General features: G+C 38.7%; 1 protein-coding gene across 1 annotated transcript; it reads right to left on the reverse strand.

Annotated features, from left to right (window-relative positions):
* Nucleotides 1–1209: 1209 nt before the first annotated feature.
* LOC127438554 (ubiquitin carboxyl-terminal hydrolase BAP1-like) lies at nucleotides 1210–18854 on the reverse strand. The gene is made up of 17 exons (XM_051694211.1): nucleotides 18639–18854; nucleotides 18353–18382; nucleotides 18162–18216; nucleotides 17591–17723; nucleotides 16939–17058; nucleotides 16795–16856; nucleotides 16513–16655; nucleotides 16261–16339; nucleotides 16028–16166; nucleotides 15766–15910; nucleotides 15053–15240; nucleotides 14748–14878; nucleotides 11653–12149; nucleotides 10740–10951; nucleotides 10516–10608; nucleotides 2953–3025; nucleotides 1210–2611 (listed from the first exon to the last, which is right to left on the reverse strand). The coding sequence occupies exons 1-17, from the start codon at nucleotides 18673–18675 to the stop codon at nucleotides 2478–2480; spliced, it is 2271 nt and encodes a 756-aa protein (XP_051550171.1). The 5' UTR covers nucleotides 18676–18854; the 3' UTR covers nucleotides 1210–2477.
* Nucleotides 18855–20729: the final 1875 nt, after the last annotated feature.

Below are 20729 nucleotides of genomic sequence, written 5' to 3' on the forward strand. Positions count from 1 at the left end.
TGGGGAATAGCATGACGCCTCCACACACACTATGTCTCCAAGGTAACGCGCTCAACAAGCCACGTGATAAGATGCGCGGATTGACTGTCTCGGACGCAGAGGCAACTGAGATTCGTCCTCCGCCACCCGGATTGAGGCGACTCACTACGCCACCACGAGGACTTAAGAGTGCATTGGGAATTGGGCATTCCAAATTGGGGAGAAAATAAAATATATATATATATATATATATAAATAATAATACATAGTTGCATTTTATTTATTTAATAAATGCACTTTACATTTGTTTATTGGTTTATTTGTATTATTAAAATAAGTAAAACAACTTTTTAAACATGAAGCTTAATATTTTCATAAAGATTTTAAACATTTCTTTTCAGTTTGCATTCTGCAAGCAGTTAGTGAAATCATGTGTAAATAGTTCTGAAAAGGTGCAAGTGATGTTCATTAAGTCTTTGTGTGACGGCAGCGGCTCCTTTGGCTGGAACAGATGACGCTGAAGTGCGTTCCAAATTACCGATATTTTTGAGCCCTACACCCTTCAATCCTCCGAAGCGCTCACTCTGGAGGGTAAACCCTCTGAAGGGATTAGGGATGAGCCTTCGGAATTGAACGCACCCCGTAACTGCTCCTAGAGTTTAAGCTTCATACACCAAACTTGGCACAGACCTTCATACTATTCTGACCTCAGTTGCTCTAACTTTTATAACCGATCAGAGTTTAAAAAATTTGCACAGCAGGCAATCAAAAAATCCCCAAAATCCCGTAGACTTGAATGAAATGTTCAAATGGGCCTAGACTATTTAAAATCCAAATTTTAATGTAAACAAGGCCTTTAATCTGCTTTTCCAAACATTTTTTTAAATGACTATTAAACTTTTAGACCATGCCTTGTCAAGCCAACATCAAAGTTTGTCTTGACAAATTTTACCTATCTATTTAGTTAACATTATTAAAATGTATATACAACAATGTTAACAATAATGTTAGTATACTATACACCATCTGAAGCAATCTATATGACCTGATCGTGAAAATACTGTGATACTCCAAAAATCTGTCCAATTCAGCACGGGGAAGTGTTTAGACCGGTTTAATGAAACGAACTGTCCAAACAAACCGATTCACAAAAATGAATCCGACTTCCCAAAGCTTAAGCCTATAAGGCCAACAAAGCCCAGCCGCATTTATCCTACAGGTTATGACCATGTGTTTAGACCCGTGTAGTCTCCAGTCCATAATGCCCCACCAATAACGAGAACGAAATGAAGACCACCATTGTAATTTGAAACATTTATTCAATGTCTAGAAATCTGAAAGCCCTATATGGACATCAGATGATACACAAATACATATGTACAGAATGACAGACCATGTCTTTAGACAAAACCCATAGGTCTATTTGCCAACAAAACAAACCTCCTGAGATCAGTCTGTTTTTCTGACATTGATAATTTGCACATTTGTATAAAATGAACCATACACACATTCACAAACCAGCTCAAGCCTTAAAATATCCAAAAGGTACAGTACAAGACCACAATCTTTTGTTTCTTATTCCTATGAACAAAAATATCTTGAGAATTGATAGCTGATCACAGAAATGCATTCTCAGTGTGAACAACACAAATGCACCTCTAGAATACCATGTTGATTGGCGATTGGTCCATTTGGTAACATCATTTATAACCAGCATGATACCGAGCACCTTCACTGCTAAAAATCGGAGTATTTTTGCCTTATTTTCTCAACAAAAATGTCTAATACTTTACGCAAGAAACAATTACTTGACAAGCAGAATGGCATAAGATATTAAGTCTTGTTTTCAGAGAAATCTAAAAAAAAATTGCCAATGGGGAAAATAAACCTGTTTTTCCTTTGAATCAAGTTTTTTTCTTACCGCATTAGCAAAAAGCAAGCATAAACCTTATAGCATTTTGTTCGATTTCTCTGAAAACAAGACTTAATATCTTATGCCATTCTGCTTCTCAAGTAAATCTATTGTGTTTTAAGAAGGTTTAGATATTTTTACTGGAGAACAAGACAAAAATGCTCAGTTGCATTGCATTGTTGAGGGAATCAGAAATGCAAAAACTTTGATATATTACCTAGATTGAATGCTTTGGAAGTCTGGCTACAATGATTCCTTGGATTTCTGAGCGTGAATCAGTCCAGCCCCAGCACTCAAAGCACTAATGTTGTTTTTTGTTTAATATAGTACAAAGTTTGAAATGAAAATGATTCAAAGAATAAGAGTTAGTATCTCAAAATGAAAATGCAAAGGTGGAATCTTGGTTGCAACAGTATGAATCTGTATTAACGCTAACACTGTTTATGAGGTGTTTGGTAACTTTGTTCGTCCCTGGACAACATCTTGACAAGGTTGAGTCCTTTATCGCCCTATTCTGTTGTTCAGTGTCGGCAGAACTAGTTGGCAAACTGTCGAGACTGTTCAAAGCTGTTTGATTTTGGAGTTTTCATTGGCGCCTGGCTTTGTACGGTCGTGAACGTTTTCGCCGGTCCGGTTTGCGTTGTTTGTGGAGGCGGCCAATGCTCACACCCTGTCGGCGACGGACGGAAATGTTCTGCTCAACCAGACTTGCTAACATCCCTGCAAGACCACAAAGCACAAAGAAGAGACATTTGATAAAAGGAATAGTTTAAAACATTACAATTCTGTCATCATTTACTCTCATGTCGTTCCAGGTCATATGACAACCCTTGTCTTTGAGGAATTTGGTGTCATTTGCATCAAACCTGATGCGACACATCGAAAAGCGCCATATCTGAATATACGTGGACGAGAAATTTGAAAGCAGCTCGGAAACATCAGTCAAAACAAAGAAAAACATGACATGAGTAAACATTTCAGTTCAGATTGGCGCTGGTGAAAAAGAGAAAAAAAAAAATGAAAAAGAAATGAAAAATGAGAAAAACAACAATGACTTTTACCTTCTTGTGCCAGCATTGATATGAAGGTGCAGATAAACTCATCATAGTTATGAGTCCTCCTCTGGTCATCGATCTGATGAGAGATGGACAAGGATTTCACTATAAATCTCTATATTTACGGGCCAAGCACCGAAGGTGGGAAGCCCCTATTGTATCTGGTTTTTATATATATATATATATATATATACAGGTGCATCTCAATAAATTAGAATGTCGTGGAAAAGTTCATTTATTTCAGTAATTCAACTCAAATTGTGAAACTCGTGTATTAAATAAATTCAATGCACACAGACTGAAGTAGTTTAAGTCTTTGGTTCTTTTAATTGTGATGATTTTGGCTCACATTTAACAAAAACCCACCAATTCACTATCTCAAAAAATTAGAATACATCATAAGACCAATAAAAAAAACATTTTTAGTGAATTGTTGGCCTTCTGGAAAGTATGTTCATTTACTCTATATGTACTCAATACTTGGTAGGGGCTCCTTTTGCTTTAATTACTGCCTCAATTCGGCGTGGCATGGAGGTGATCAGTTTGTGGCACTGCTGAGGTGGTATGGAAGCCCAGGTTTCTTTGACAGTGGCCTTCAGCTCATCTGCATTATTTGGTCTCTTGTTTCTCATTTTCCTCTTGACAATACCCCACAGATTCTCTATGGGGTTCAGGTCTGGTGAGTTTGCTGGCCAGTCAAGCACACCAACACCATGGTCATTTAACCAACTTTTGGTGCTTTTGGCAGTGTGGGCAGGTGCCAAACCCTGCTGGAAAATCTTTAAAAAGCTGGTCAGCAGAAGGAAGCCTGAAGTGCTCCAAAATGTCTTGGTAAACGGGTGCAGTGACTTTGGTTTTCAAAAAACACAATGGACCAACACCAGCAGATGACATTGCACCCCAAATCATCACAGACTGTGGAAACTTAACACTGGACTTCAAGCAACTTGGGCTATGAGCTTCTCCACCCTTCCTCCAGACTCTAGGACCTTGGTTTCCAAATGAAATACAAAACTTGCTCTCATCTGAAAAGAGGACTTTGGACCACTGAGCAACAGTCCAGTTCTTCTTCTCCTTAGCCCAGGTAAGACGCCTCTGACGTTGTCTGTGGTTCAGGAGTGGCTTAACAAGAGGAATACGACAACTGTAGCCAAATTCCTTGACATGTCTGTGTCTTGATGCCTTGACCCCAGCCTCAGTCCATTCCTTGTGAAGTTCACCCAAATTCTTGAATCGATTTTGCTTGACAATCATAAGGCTGCGGTTCTCTCGGTTGGTTGTGCATCTTTTTCTTCCACACTTTTTCCTTCCACTCAACTTTCTGTTAACATGCTTGGATACAGCACTCTGTGAACAGCCAGCTTCTTTGGCAATGAATGTTTGTGGCTTACCCTCCTTGTGAAGGGTGTCAATGATTGTCTTCTGGACAACTGTCAGATCAGCAGTCTTCCCCATGATTGTGTAGCCTAGTGAACCAAACTGAGAGACCATTTTGAAGGCTCAGGAAACCTTTGCAGGTGTTTTGAGTTGATTAGCTGATTGGCATGTCACCATATTCTAATTTTTTGAGATAGTGAATTGGTGGGTTTTTGTTAAATGTGAGCCAAAATCATCACAATTAAAAGAACCAAAGACTTAAACTACTTCAGTCTGTGTGCATTGAATTTATTTAATACACGAGTTTCACAATTTGAGTTGAATTACTGAAATAAATGAACTTTTCCACGACATTCTAATTTATTGAGATGCACCTGTATATAGTTTATTAGTTTTGCAGGTTAGATCAATACTAGATCAATGAAGATTATTCTTCTAATAATCCAATGTTTAATACTTTGTAATTAATCAGCACAGCTAAATAGCATACATTTTCTGAAGGGTCAGTTACGCGTGACAGCAGTGTGTAAATGCAGTCGACACTCATCTCTGTGATTTATACAGGCATCGCTTATCCCATGCGAATCGACGGTAAACCTTACAGACGTCCGCGGTAGCCAAATAAAATAATTTTACTTAACAGATATATGTCCAGGAAACTAATCTGTGTTTTGAACTGCCTCTGCACTCTCACCTCACTGAAGTCTGTTGTTGGAATCGGCCCGTCACCATCAGCTCGTGAATCACACTGAGTTTAAACGCTGCATCATCACTGATAATCCACTCTGTTTCAAATCTTGGACTTTAGAAGCACACACATATAATATGGCCACACGCTAAATGTAGCACATTCTGGTAGGAGCGGAAAGCGAGCACCTTGTGAGCGGCCGAAGCGGGGCTGAGCGCAGTCTCGTGAAACGCGCTCCTCGCTCTAGTGAAATTCTGGTCACTACACTCCGCTCACATTCTCTGATCCTTTACATATTCCAAAAAAGGACCACATACAATAATGTATTTTTGTGCCTCTCATTGAATACTTATTTTTTTCCATTTTGAAGTAAAGGACATCTTTAATCCAACATCTGAATGTTGGTAGCTTATACCCTTTCCAGTTGAGGAGTATTTGTCGTCTTGCGAGAAGAAATGCAGTGCAATCAGCTTGTGTTTTGGTGAAAGAGTAGGTCTCAGGAATGATTCCAAAAATGGCAATCACTGGGCTCGGACTGACAGACTGACCCAGAAAACCAAATATTATATTAAAAATGGAAGACCAATAATGATTCAGTGATCTACAAGACTAGAACTTATGGACACACTAACATTGATCACATGAACAATCTATATAAGGAAAATATTTAGAAAGCTTCTGTTAAGTCCAGTGCGTACGATGGACTACTTTACACTGCAGCCAACCATGCATTGCACAGATACATTAGATGCACCCGATACAGTATTTCCTCCCACATCTCCTCTGAGATGCTGTCCCCCAAATCTTCCTCCCAATGAGATTTTATCATATTGAGTGGAGAGTCTTGGAGAGAAGCAAGCTTACCATAAATTCCGGATATAATAGATCATGGCACACTATTGAGTCTGCCTCATGTAAGCTGTCATTAGTTGCTGCCCTTGTTCTTGCCCCTCTCTCATACTAGGGAATAAATTAAAGGATGCTTTGGAATAGATATGAAGATTTAGGTAGGATAGTCATTTTAATTGAATTAATATGGCCTGCAACAGCTGGTGGAAGTAAAGACCAATGCTTTAAGATTTGCTAAACTCTTGTTAAGAGGGGGAGGACATTTTCAGTAAACAGCCTTGGAAACTTATCTTTAACCCAAATGCCAAGATACTTGAAATTATGGGTTACTTTAAAAGGGAATGAGCTAAAAGTCTATTTACAGTATGTGCTGCTATATTAATGGGGAATAACTCACTTTTCTGCAGATTAATTTTGTAGCCAGACAGTTTACCAAAGGTCTCTATAATATGCAGAGCACTGGGCATAGATACAGAGGGATTGGATAGATACAGAAGAAGATCAACTGCATATAAAGACACCATATGGTCTTGTTCCTTTTGCAAGATGCCAGTTAATTCAGTGCTTTGTCATAACGCGAGTGCCAGAGGTTCAATGGCAAGAGCAAACAGTAGGGGTGAAAGTGGGCAACCCTGTCTTGTCCTGTGAAAAATTTGAAAGTGCTGAGAGGAAATGTTATTAGTACGGACAAATGCGAAAGGGGTTCTGTATAGTAGCCAAACCCAAGAAATGAAACAACTGCCGAAACCTAACATTTTAAAAGTGTAAAATAAATAGTCCAGAGAGACTACAATTTCGGGTGTCTGCGATTGTGAAGGGTGAGAGATTATTTTAAACAATCGGCGTATATTAGATTAGGTACATCTGTTTAACAAACCCGGTTTGGTCGGGTGATATTATATTAAGTAGCGCAGCCTCCAGACGTGCAGCAAGCACTGTAGCTAAAATTTTTATATCAACATTTAGAAGGGATATTGGGCGCTAAGAGCTACAGCAGTGAGGGTCTTTGTCTTTTTTTACGAATTAAAGATATTAAAGCTTCTCTAAGAGTTTGAGGGAGAAGGCCAGATTCAAAAGATTCATTATACATATTCAACATAATAGGTACAAGGTTCGCTGAAAACTTCTTATAGAATTCAGCTGAGAAGCCATCAGGTCTAGGACTTTTCCTGCTTTGCATATATGTAATAACCTGAGCTATCTCTTCTGGTGATATTGGGCTATTCAGAATATGCACCATGTGTGGGCTTATCTGCAGTACATTAAGAGATGAAAAGAAATTCTCAAGATCTTTAGAACTGGCTCTTTGCTCAGATTAATATAGTATCTGATAGAAGTCTCTGAACGCAAAATTGATTTCTTGATAGTCAGGGGAGAGGCCATTGCTAGTCCTTATTTCAGGAACGAAGTGAAATGCGGTGGATAGCCTAAGATGATGAGCGAGTTCGTAATAGGTATATCGAGATTTAAGCAACATTTCTTCAATGTTAGTATTAGTGAGTGTATTGAAATCTGCTTGGAGGCACTTTTTGAACAGATCGGGTGAGGGAGCGCACAAAAGCTGTCTAGCAAGATCTAAGATATTATCTGTTAAACGTGCTACAGCCTGTGTGCGATGTTTCCTCACAAAAACTGACTTGGATATAATCTGATCTCTCAAAGGCTTTATAAGCTTCCCAAATGGTGCTATGAGATGTGTCCGAACAGGTATTAACACAAATAAGTCAGTCTAAAGAGAGATAAACTTAATAAAATCTGCATTAGAAAGTAGGTGAGTGTTTAGTCTCCAAATCGGACGAGTCAGGCATCTGTGTGTGAGCCGTACGGTCAATATAAGTGGTGAGTGATCAGAAATTATGATTGTGCTATATTTACAACTTTGAACAGCTGGTATAAGCTTCCTATCTAATAAGAAATAGTCGATATGGGAAAAAGTTTGGTGAACTGGGGAAAAAAAGAAATAACTACGTCTAGCCGGGTTCAAAGTGTGCCACACATCAGAGACAGCAAAATCAGAGAGAAAATGATTAATTATGTGTGTGGATTTAAAAAGAGTTGCAGCCCTTTTTGATGATCTATCCAGAATTTGGTGTAATAAAGTGTTTAAAACCCACCCAATTATCAAGTGATGAGACAAGTTTAGGGAGAATGGAAAAAAGCTGATTGAAAAAGTTCTCATTGTCATATTTAGGCACATAAACTTTGACCAACACTACAGGGGTTGTAAATAAAATGCCTGTAACTATAATATATCTCCCATTTCTATCAGAGATGACGTTGGAGAGATTAAATGAAATACTTCTATGTATGAGAACAGCAACTCCTCTTGGTCTACTATTAAATGTAGAATGAAAAGATTGAGTCACCGATCTCCTGTGCAATTTGTGCACCTGAGCTAAAGTCAGGTGTGACTCATGGAGAAATGCAATTTGAGTATGTAAACTTTCAAGATGCAGAAGCACTTTGTTTAATTTTAAAGGACGGCCCAAACCCTTTACATTCCAACTTAAGATATTAACCACTGTGCCCATTTCTCGGTTAATTTGACAGAACATATGTAATGTAACTCCACTGACATGATATGAACACAGCGTTAAGGATCAGATGAAAAATTTATTTTTTAACCTTTTTATTAAAAAGGTTCACTAATGTGTTGATGCTAAGTACACTATAACTTGAATAATACAGGGATTTACCTTATGTGTCCGTGAAGTACTTGTATTGAAAGCAAGTTAAACACAGTCACTATTCAGTCACATCGTTCGTGGGCTTGGCAAATTGTTTGACAAAGTCCATCGCTGTTTGGGGAGCCGTTCCCTCACTTCTCCGAAAGATGCTCTCTTCTTTGCCTCGTTGACCATGAAATCGGGGAATATGAAGATGGAGCTCCCTTTGTACATCAGAAGACCTTTCTCACGGGCACTGCGAAGGATTTGCTGCCGGATATGAAAGAAATGGACCCTGAGGATGAACGCCCTGGGTGGTTGACTGTGTTTCGGTTTAGGTTGCAGTGACTGAAGAGCATGGTCCAAAAGAGACACCTCATCTAGGCTTAATATATCTTGGAGAAGTGTGGAGATGAACTCAGTCGGCTTACCACCCTCTTCACCTTCTTTTATGCCCCCCAGCCTCAAACTGTTCCTACTCGACCTGTTTTCTAAGTCCTCACATTTTGCCTGCAGTCCTTCTACCTTTGCTTGAAGTGCTGCCACGGTGCCTTCCAGCTGGGTCAGGGCATCACCTGTCTTTGACGCTGAATCCTCGACTGCCACCAGCCTCTCATTATGCAAGTTAAGAGATTGTTGCAGAGTTGTAACTGTCGTTGTCAGCTCCTCTTTAACAGCAGCAACATCAGCCTGCAGACCACTCACTGCTGTTTCAATTGTGGTGCATGTCTGAACATATCCATAGTGAGCTTATTGCCGCCATTGCCACATGGATCTGTTGAGCTCACCGAGGCCGCAGCGCATGTGGTTGCTTTATTGGTCGACTTGCATATCCCTGCCATAACCTTACAGTCTTTGAGTTGACATCGTTGATTGTATACGATAATACATTTATTTATATATCGAAATGAGAGAAAAAAAATTGTCTATTTGCTAATTGAAATGTCACCTTTTTCAGAGGACGTTGCAAACACGTATACATCCTTTACGTGCTACAGACACCCCCCCCCAGTTGTATCTGTTATTGTTCTTATTATTATTCTGCCAAAAGCAGCTCATAGAACCATACATAAGTAATAAAATATGGCACACTGATAGAGGACACTCTCAAATGTAACTGACCCAAATTTACTCAAAACCTTTAGTGCCACCAACAGTTTAAAATGTAACTTATGTTTCGGCCTATAACTTTTGAACCATAAGTCTGTTTTTCAAATTTCCCGAACTCCTGCTAGGCCGTATGTCCAATTTGCACGAAATTTTGCAACCTAGAGACAATCATGACAAAAAGTTATGGAATTCAGTTTTGGCACAACACCACCTAAATGGTTATTTTGCTTATAACTTTTGAATAGTTTGGCCTAAAATCATGAGACTGGTCTCTTTGGATTTCTTGGGGTCTACCGAGTTGAATGATACCCAATTATGCTATTTCAGCCATATAGGGTATCGGCCATTTTGAAATTTGCCTTGCTGTATATTACAAATGCATTGGCGTATCATTACGAATTTTGGTATGTGTCATCTGGGCCATGTCCTGAAGGTACTCAAAGAGTTTGGTGACAGCGCCACCTATTGGTCCAAAGTTCTAAGCATTTGTATAACACTATAAAAATAAAAACACATTTATTTTTTCACCACTCTGTTTAAAATCATCACTGGGATTCTATATTCAATCTAAATGGTTTCCATTGGTGTGCTTGGCCACGTAGTTGCTGAATGCAGCTATATTTTTCCTTGGCTCCTGTTTGTGTCCATATTTGCCCTATTTAAAGGGATAATTCACCCTTCATTTTCACTGCATCTTTTTCCATACTAAAGTTATCATTCTGCCTAACACCTAATTTTGTGTTCCATAAATAAGTAATACAGGTTTGTACAAAATGTTCAGTTTTGGGTGAACTATCCCTTTAATCCAGGAAATGTCCTCTGAGATCAGGTTCTTATTCACAAGAAGCTAAATATTCAAGAAGGACGTCAACCACTTGCCTTGTACTTCTTCCTTTTCTCCACTTCTTCTTTAAGATACACCTCATAGTTGGCGATGTCTGCTTCCACAAACTTCAGCAGGGCCAGTAACTCCTATATGACAGAGGGAAATCCATGTGTCAAAGTTTAATTCTTATGGTTAGTTGTTCAAATCCCTAGTGATGCCTGCTTTAGCAAACACCATTAAAAAGTGAATAATGCAGTGGTCCAGGGTCCAGTCTCACTTTGGGAGTGTATTTCTCTCCAGCAGGTTTGGTTTTTATGTCAGACTCTGTGGACGGCAGGTTCTCTTTGTCTGGTTTGATGTCCACTGCATCTTTGACGTCTTCCTGTTTGATCTCCACTGAGGGTCCTTCCTTCTCTCCTCCTCTTGGACCGGTCGCCTTTTCCTTCTCCTTTCTCTGCACTCTGCCCACTTTTTTCTCATTGGATGTTTCTGTCAAATAGTTAGCTGAATAAGTTTGAGATTTGTCTAAAGTCAACATGAGATCTGGTTCAAGTCAGCATGCAAATTGGCATATTTTGGAGTGAAAAAGTATTTTCAATGAGAAAAAGAAAAGTAGGGCAGGACTTATTTTATCCACCAGGAATTGATTGGATAGTGAAAAGTGGCCGATTCATACTAAAATGGAGTAAAACCTGAATTCAAGTTTGCTATGAATTTGTGGAAGACTACTCCCACTTCTGAGGAGGATTTTTGACTGGAACGTGAAAGCTGAAGGTCAAGTTCACCCTCAAGAGCATCTCCACGTACCCCAATGGTAACGCTTCTTTTTCAAATCTATCATTATTTGCATTATTTACATTAACATTATCCAACATTAAATTAACGCGTTGACTGTTTGCAAGATTTTCGAAAGGTTGCATTTCCACTGAAAGTAGCCTAATTAGCTATTGGACCTTTTGATCAACATTATTCTCAAGTCTAGGTGAAGTCAGCCAAATAGGACATTTCGTTCAGTTGAGCAATAAGAATTACGAAAACAATGTTTTTTTTTTTTCCTTTGCACTCATTTGCCACGATGAATGGTGCACAATAAGAATAGAAACAAAAAGGGTCCATTTTTGATTTCATGTTGACTTGAAAATCTCACCAATTTAAATGCATTAACAAAAAAATGATTTGTTTAAGTTTACCTGTGGGTGGCATAGCATACATGACTTCACCCCCCTGCAGGTGCAGCATCGTTGAGCTCACAAGTGCCCCCAAGTCCCGGACAGCACGATTGTGTCGGGCGTCTAACCTGAGGAGCCCTTCCTCCTCCCCGAACAGCACGCGACCCGTGAAGTGGGACACCACGGGGCTGGAGGGACGCGTAGCAGCCTGCGATCGCGCAGGTGAGCGTAGTGGTGAGTTGAACGCGCTGCCAATCTCAGAGGCCGTATCTGTGCTCTCGTTACTGGGTGTGGGCGATGGCTGGCAGGCCGCGGTGATGCTGATTCCACCCGTGCGACCCTCAGTGCGTACGTTCAGAGCTGCGGAACCTGCTGTTGCCATGGCGTCCTTCCTCTGGGCCTCTTTCTTGAGTTTCTCAGCTAAAACGCTAAGTGCTAGCTGACTCTCCATGGCTGTAACCCCGGCCACTCCACTGCGGCCCACAGCACGTGCACGTAGACCCGCCTTCCTGCGGAACCTGCCAATTACATCCACAAGCCATGAAGTTACGGTCTGAAACATACTCTTCACAAGTACGGGAATGCAGACGCTTCTAGCCAAGCAAGATTGATTTCATCGTTGTGTAGCAAGTACATGTTGCATTATCACCATTACCACAAGGGGCGCTATAGCAGACTGACATTAGTGTTCTCTGTCTTTCTACAGTCATTTTGAGGAGGATCTTGCATAGCAAGTTGGTGAAACTGTTGATATGTTTATAACTAGCTACCTAAATAACACATCTGCACAGATATTTTAAGGTAACTATTGCTTCCTTGAGTACTCGTTTACACGCACTTAAGAAAACAGTTTATTCCAGGGTTTCTGCTGAAAGTGACATTCTGAACAGTCACGTTAACGTGAACACCGCTTTCCTTACACCACTGAAGGTATTAAGAGAAAACTGTTAACACACCTAGGTTTCTGCAGGGGAATGCAGCTTATGTGGTCATCTAAACTCATAAATGGCATTCTTACAGGTTTTGAAGAAAGTCTGTAAACGCTCAAGTGCGTCAGAGAAATCCCAGGGTATGAGGTAAGAGGAAAAAAAAACACTATAGCAGCGTAATGCCAAGGCGGGCTACAATGGAAAGTTAAGGAAACAAACACAGCAGCAACTGTGGGACATCTAGGAATAAAGCAAAGCAACAGAGAATTAAAAACAGCAAAGTCGTCCTTAGATGCCACGTTCGTTATTAACACTAGCATCACAGGGAAATTACGTTCCTGAATGCATAGTCTGCGCATGCGCCTGGAATTATTTGCACAAATTAAAGGGTCCACAAAGTGGCAGCACTTGAGCTGTTGCTGTCATGAAGAAGCCCTAGATGATGTTATCACGGCTAAACAACAGAAGACGAAGGTAAAAACAACAACAGTGGATGTGCAAGTCAAGAGCGCATGTGTGAGGAGGTCAGGAGATACCTGCATTTTTATAACTCGAGTCTGAATGAATACAGTTGAAGTCTACATACACCTTAGCCAAATACATTTAAACTACGTTTTTCACAATTCCTGATATTTTAGCATAGAAAACATTCCCTGTCTTAGGTCAGTTAGGACTTTATTTTAAGAATGTGAAATGTCAGAATAATTGTTGGGAGAATTATTTATTTCAGCTTTTATTTCTTTCATCACATTCCCAGTGGGTCAGAGGTTTACATACACTTTGTTAGTATTTGGTAGCATTGCCTTTAAATTGTTTAACTTGGGTCAAATGTTTTGGGTAGCCTTCCACAAGCTTCTCACAATAAGTTGCTGGAATTTTGGCCCATTCCTCCAGACAGAACTGGTGTAACTGAGTCAGGTTTGTAGGCCGCCTTACTCGCACACACTTTTTCAGTTCTGCCCACAAATTGTCTATCAGATTGAGGTCAGGGCTTGACTTGGTTGTCCTTAAGTAATTTTGCCACAACTTTGGAGGTATGTTTGGGGTCATTGTCCATTTGGAAGACCCATTTGCGACCGAGCTTTAACTTCATGGCTGATGTCTTGAGATGTTGCTTCAATATATCCACATAATTTTCCTTCCTCATGATGCCATCTATTTTGTGAAGTGCACCAGTCCCTCCTGCAACAAAGCACCCCCATAACATGATGCTGCCACCCCCATGCTTTACGGTTGGGATGGTGTTCTTCGGCTTGCAAGCCTCACCCCTTTTTCCTCCAAACATAACGATGGTCATTATGGCCAAACAGTTCAATTTTTGTTTCATTAGACCAGAGGACATTACTCCAAAAAGTAAGATCTTTGTCCCCATGTGCATTTGCAAACTGTATTCTGGCTTTTTTATGGTGGTTTTGGAGCAGTGGCTTCTTCCTTGCTGAGCAGCCTTTCAGGTTATGTCGATATAGGTCTTGTTTTACTGTGGATATAGATACTTGTCTACCTGTTTCATCCAGCATCTTCACAAGGTCCTTTGCTGTTGTTCTGGGATTGATTTGGACTTTCTGCACCAAACTACATTCATCTCTAGGAGACAGAATGCGTCTCCTTCCTGAGCGATATGATGGCTGTGTGGTCCCATGGTGTTTATACTTGCATAGTATTGTTTGTACAGATGAACGTGATACCTTCAGGCATTTGGAAATTGCTCCCAAGGATGAATCAGACTTGTGGAGGTCCACAATTTTTTTTTCTGAGGTCTTGGCTGATTTCTTTTGATTTTTCCCATGATGTCAAGCAAAGAGGAACTGAGTTTGAAGGTAGGTAGATCCACAGGTACACCTCCAATTCAGTACACCTCCTATCAGAAGCTAATAAGCTAATTGCCTAAAGGCTTGACATCATTTTCTGGAATTTTCCAAGCTGCTTAAAGGCCCAGTTAACTTAGTGTATGTAAACTTCTGACCCACTGGAATTGTGATATAGTCAATTAAAAGTGAAACAATCTGTCTGTAAACAATTGTTGGAAAAATTACTCATGTCATTCATGCACAAAGTAGATGTCCTAAACAACTTGCCAAAACTATAATTTGCTAATATGAAATCTGTGGAGTGCTTAAAAAATGAGTTTTAATGACTTCAACCTAAGCGTATGTAAACTTCTGACTTCAACTGTATATAGTCTCATACCTGCTGGAAGCAGCCGTAGTGCTGCACTCTTCCACTTCATCATCATAGTCATCCTCCTCATCAGAATAAGAGGGCTGAGGAGGGCCGGGTACACGTGTGCGACCGACACCTGCAGCAAGATCTTCCTCTTCCTGTCAATCAGCGAGAATACAACTGAATGAAAGCACTTTGTAATTATCCTAGTAGATTTATCTCAAATGTATGCGAAGTTATCCTAAAACATATCCAGTTAACCAAGTAAGCCACATTCAAACCTTGTACGAAAATGGCTCTCCCTGTTTCATAGCAGATTCACACTGTCTTACCAGCATGGGGGACTTGGCGTAGTTGTGGTTGTCCAGGAAGGCTGGCAAACGCTGAACAATGGGGTTGGGGATGGGTACGGGCAGAGGGGCTGGTGGTGGAGCGCCTCCTTTTGGCAGGGCAGATGGTTTAGCCATAGCTTTGACTTTTCCAGCTGAACTCGATACAGTGGCAGCACCTTCCTGAGTTTCTGAGAGAAAAAACAAGGCACAGGACATCTCTCTTTGATTAATTACCAATTCCAACAAAACCTATGATTTGTGTTTTTAAATACACACTGCCATTTCAACAACCATCCAGTAATAACTCTGATTTCAGCCTCACAAGCTTTAAGCAAACATAACACAGTAACATTTCGAGGTTCATTTCGGGTCAGACATGACGAAATGATTAACTTGCAGTTCAGTTAGTTTTGCATTCACTACAAAGAACCAGCTGATAAAGGTCATTCGTTTGGCAGGAAAAGCTGTATGTTTTGTGGTGTAGATTCAAAAGAATCAGCTCAACAAATCGTTAATGCAACTAAAAGCCATGAAAATTTGGTTCCGGTATTTTTTTTATTTTTAAATATGCCGAATTTTGGTAGTATAGTAATTCACTGAGAATTCAAAACCTCGTTGACTTTTGGCTTCTACAGAAGTATACTGTATATATTTCAAGTCTATCTTGAAAGGTTTACACCAAAAAAAATCTTGTGCTCTCTTGTCTGGGATACCTGTGGGTGGGGCCTGCTCAGTACCCAAAGGTATCTGTGTCTCTGGCCCATCCTCCTTTTTCACAGCAGGGGATGTGTCCTCGGAGGAGGAGGAGTCTTGTTGCTTACGATCTTGACCTGATTCTTGTTGGGACACCCGAATCACCTGTAGTGTACACATGGTTGAGCACAGACATTCACATTTAATTTGAGCCACACAAATAGGAGGTAATTCAACATAAAAAGAGTATTGTATTAAAGGAAATAAAAAGTTTGCACTCACCTTTTTGTCTTTAACCTGCTGGAGCCCCTCTAGAATGATCTGCCTGTTCCGCTTCAGGACATCAAGCCTGGACTCGTATTTGACCCTGCGATCTGGAACCACCGCCATAAGATTGAAGCGGATGTCATGGTAGGGCTCTCTATAGGGGAAGGAGACAAATCACACTTTACATTGTACTGATCATTTCTTCATCTTGATAGGTGGAGATATGTACAAAGTCAGACTTCTCTTACCCTGCAGTCGCCAGTCCTATTCGCTCCATTATGACCCGTCTGGCTTTATCGGTCCACTCCTCATCCTCTCCCCATGGCCCTGAGAGACAGAAAAAAAAGAGATCACGCCCAACATCATTGTGAGGTTTATGCACTGGCCCCATTCACTTCCACTGTAAGCGAGAGCAAAATAAACAAATGCTTAATGATTGAGCTTAACTTGTATCGAACCCTGAACTTTATTGTAATGTTAAGTTGACTTAAAGCTCTTACCGTGGTCGATAGGGTACGCCTTTAGCCCGTCCAGCTCAAACAGACGGTCTTTGATTGGCACGTAACTGACGAAGTGAAACGCCTCCATCGTCCGGACGGCGCTGATGCCATTCTGTTTCTCCGGCAAGTGCCGTGGCTCCGGTCTCCATGGAAAGAACACAAAAAAATTAATATAAAACAACAAAACTAGACCACAACATGGACAATTTCCGTACTTTATATTTAAACAAGCGTGTTAGCTGTGAAGAGGCTTTACGGTGTAATATTAAAGCTTGACAGTACCTTGCATGGCTGTTGTGGGCTTTCGCAAGCTCGGGGGCGTTGCCAATGGCGTAACCTTTACTCTGAGAATTCAAGAAAATAAAGACATGCTAATACAGTAGCTAATTATTATTTTAATGATAAAATAATAACAGTTTAACTGACCTCAGGACTGAAGCCCTTAGTGAAAGTCTTCATGCGACTTAGAGTTGTTCCCAATTCAACGTCACTGCAGTTCAGAAGCACACTTAAGAGGGCGTGAGTAGCACACGAGTTTGGTATCAACTGCACAGAGAAAAAACAACAACATATATACACAACTGTCATACCTTTATTGCAAGGTTTTAAAATAAACGGCACAAAATATTATCAGATCATCTTTAATGAAAGTCAAATCCTAAAGATAACTAGATGTAGACCGATATATCGGTTTTACCGATTAATCTGTACCGATTGTTGCTTTTTGGAACTATTGGTTATAGGCAAAAATCTATGTCGATAGGTACCGACAGATATTTTGTCATTTCAAAATATGAGTCCCTTATGTGTTCGGGCTTGTTTATACTTAAAAGTCTCTTGTTATGCACCAAATCTTATTTTCGCTGGTTATTATTGGGATTTTGGTAGAACAAAAAACTACATCTGGGATTTTATTCAGTTAGGATGCGTTGTCTTTGTCTGTCATAGTATAGAAAGAATAAGAAAATGTTTTGAGATTCTACAAATCGATTTTAAAAACTATCAGGCGATTAATCAGTTATCGGTATCGGCAAAATACACTATCGGTCGACCTCTAAAAACACAACAAAGAACTCACTTGGTGTGCAAAAAACATGTCATTAACAATGTCGTCATCGATAACGGAGGTCTCATCCACCAGTGTGGAGACTTTCCGCCGAGATCTTCGCTCCTCAATCCATTTAAAGAGAAAGATGAAGCCATATACAGGGCTGATCAGAAAAATAAACAAGACAGCTTCAGATATCATGAGATTAATATGCAATTTATTTTGTGTGTGTGATATAAAACATATATAACATTATGCAATTAAATATAATAAAATCAATGTTTGTTGTAAATTTCATTATAATAATTTATAATATATTTACAAAATCTTTAATACAATACTAAAATATTTACTAATATAACTGGTTTTGCAAAAGTTGATTCTATATATTAAAAAATTATAATACAATTATAATTGTATTTTTTAAATATATATATATATATATATATATATATATAAAATTATAATAAAATAATTATAATAATATTTTAAAAAATATTCCATTGTTATATATATATATATATATATATATATATATATATATATATATATATATATATATATATATATACACACACTTTAGTGTGTGTGGTAAGTTCACCTATGACATTTGCTCTGCAGGTCATAGATCTCCTCCACCTGAACACCCTTAACACCTGCATCCAAACATAACAAATTACATCTTTTCACCACATTCAGACGTCATAATTCATATTTAGACTGTAATTAACATCACAAAAGCACTAAACCATTTGTGCATTTCTTCATAGAGAGCCACGACAATCAACTCACCAAAGTCCTCCACCAAAAGTGTGAACAACCCTTTAATAGGACAAGAAAAAGCAAGTAAATTTAAGACAAAATATCTTGATATGTGATTAATATACGCGTGTTGACTTCATGTATGGTTTGAATTCAATTCACATCAGTGCAAGTGAAAAATAACAGAAGTACAGTTTAGAGGTTACGTTAAAATACGATACTATTGATGATACTATGTTTTTACAAATTAAGTTATTTGATTAACAGTAAATAATATGAAGTGTAATATGGGTAGACTGTTTATTTTAAGACTCACCCGGGTCACTTTCTAACTCAAGCCAACCCTTGTTCATTATGACTGATATTAGAGTTACCGAATCTTCCCTCTAAATCATCGACCAGTCCATAACGTTATAAAGCGCTGTTAAAATCATTTGTTCGTACACAATTGAGGCACATTTGGACGGCTAGTAAACACAATAAAGAGACGTCGATTGTTCTTGACGTCACTCGACTGCGCCATGAGCTGAGTGTCGCTGTTCGATTTATGTCACAATTATGGCATGACCAAATGTGGTTGTGTTTTTTGTTTGCGTCTTTCTGTACGACTGTATGTTAATCCCCCGTATTTCTTTCTTTTAGCAATTTAATTATGTCTGATTAATCACTTGGCTTAATTATCTGTGTGTGAACATTTCAGTGGAGTTATGTAAATAACAAGTCATTTGCAGTTGCTGATTCATTACACTGAATGGCGAAGGAAAAGTTTATTATGGGCAGTTTTATAAATAAAACAGCAGTTTTTGTAAACATTACTTTTTTATTGTAAATCATCACAAAGTGAGTATTGTTGAGTGTATATCTGTCTGTCTATCTGTCATCTGTCTATCTGTCTACAGTTGTGCTCAAAAGTTTGCATACACTGGCAGAAATTGTGAAATTATGGCACTGATTTTGAAAATATGACTGATCATGCAAAAAAACTGTCTTTTGTTTAAGTATAGTGATCATATGAAGCCATTTATCATCACATAGTTGTTTGGCTCCTTTTTAAATCATAGTGATAACAGAAATCACCCAAATGGCCCTGATCAAAAGTTTACATACCCTTGAATGTTTGGCCTTGTTACAGACACACAAGGTGACACACACAGGTTTAAATGGCAATTAAAGGTTAATTTCCTATACCTGTGGCTTTTTAAATTGCAGTTAGTGTCTGTGTATAAATAGTCAATGAGTTTGTTAGCTCTCACGTGGATGCACTGAGCAGGCTAGATACTGAGCCTTGGGGAGCAGAAAAGAACTGTCAAAAGACCTGCGTAACAAGGTAATGGAACTTTATAAAGATGGAAAAGGATATAAAAAGATATCCAAAGCCTTGAAAATGCCAGTCAGTACCTGTTCAATCACTTATTAAGAAATGGAAAATTCAGGGATCTCTTGATACCAAGCCAAGATCAGGTAGACCAAGAAAGATTTCAGCCACAACTGCCAGAAGAATACAAAGAAAAACCCACAGGTAACCTCAGGAGAAATACAGGCTGCTCTGGAAAAAGATGGTGTGGTTGTTTCAAGGAGCACAATACAACGATACTTGAACAGAAATGAGCTGCATGGTCGAGTTGCCAGAAAGAAGCCTTTACTGTGCCAGTGCCACAAAAAAGCCTGGTCTACCTGACCTTGGCTTGGTATCAAGAGACTGTATCTATCTGTCTGTCTGTCTGTCTATCTATCTATCTATCTGTCTGTCTATCTATCTATCCATATGTATGTGTGTGTGTATATATATATATATATATATATATATATATATATATATATATATATATATATTACAATAAAATATACATTTATGAAATTATTACTGTTTTAAATAATACAAATAAAACAAGACTACAATGTTTTATATAATAGTATTATTATATAACATTTACAAAACAAATTGCTTGGTAAAACATTACTGTTTATGGTATATGATTATAAAGTGATTATTATTAAATTATATGTCGTATGTTTTTAACTTATATGATGTTGTATGATATTCTACTGTCGCATCATTTCATATGCTATAACACACAAACATATTTATATATTATAATACAATACAAATTCATGAAATTGTTACTGTTATAAATAATAAAATAATACAAATATAACAAGAATATAACGCTTTATATAATATTAAGAACATATATTAAGAATATAATATTTAAGACAGTAAGTCTTAAAAAAGGAATGCGCTGTCACTGCTAGCTGTGTTATTTTTATCATGTTATATAGTATTATACTTTATATTGTGTTTTATGATAATAAATGTCACAACATATCATATAAAAATTACCGATTAATTAATCGCAATTTATCGCATATATCAATTGCGAAACTGAGAAAAAATACGATAATTTAG

This window comes from Myxocyprinus asiaticus, chromosome 49 (genome assembly GCF_019703515.2).
Source record: "Myxocyprinus asiaticus isolate MX2 ecotype Aquarium Trade chromosome 49, UBuf_Myxa_2, whole genome shotgun sequence".
NCBI classification, from domain to species: Eukaryota; Metazoa; Chordata; class Actinopteri; order Cypriniformes; family Catostomidae; genus Myxocyprinus; species Myxocyprinus asiaticus.

Excerpts from the sequence above, each read along its gene's own strand:
- LOC127438554 (XM_051694211.1), bottom strand. The coding sequence starts at position 18,675 with ATGAACAAGGGTTGGCTTGAGTTAGAAAGTGACCCGG. Across the intron at positions 17,059-17,590 it reads ACATGTTTTTTGCACACCAA|TTGATACCAAACTCGTGTGC; the intron begins GTGAGTTCTTTG and ends TTCTCTGTGCAG. Across the intron at positions 2,612-2,952 it reads ATCAATGCTGGCACAAGAAG|GGATGTTAGCAAGTCTGGTT; the intron begins GTAAAAGTCATT and ends GTGGTCTTGCAG.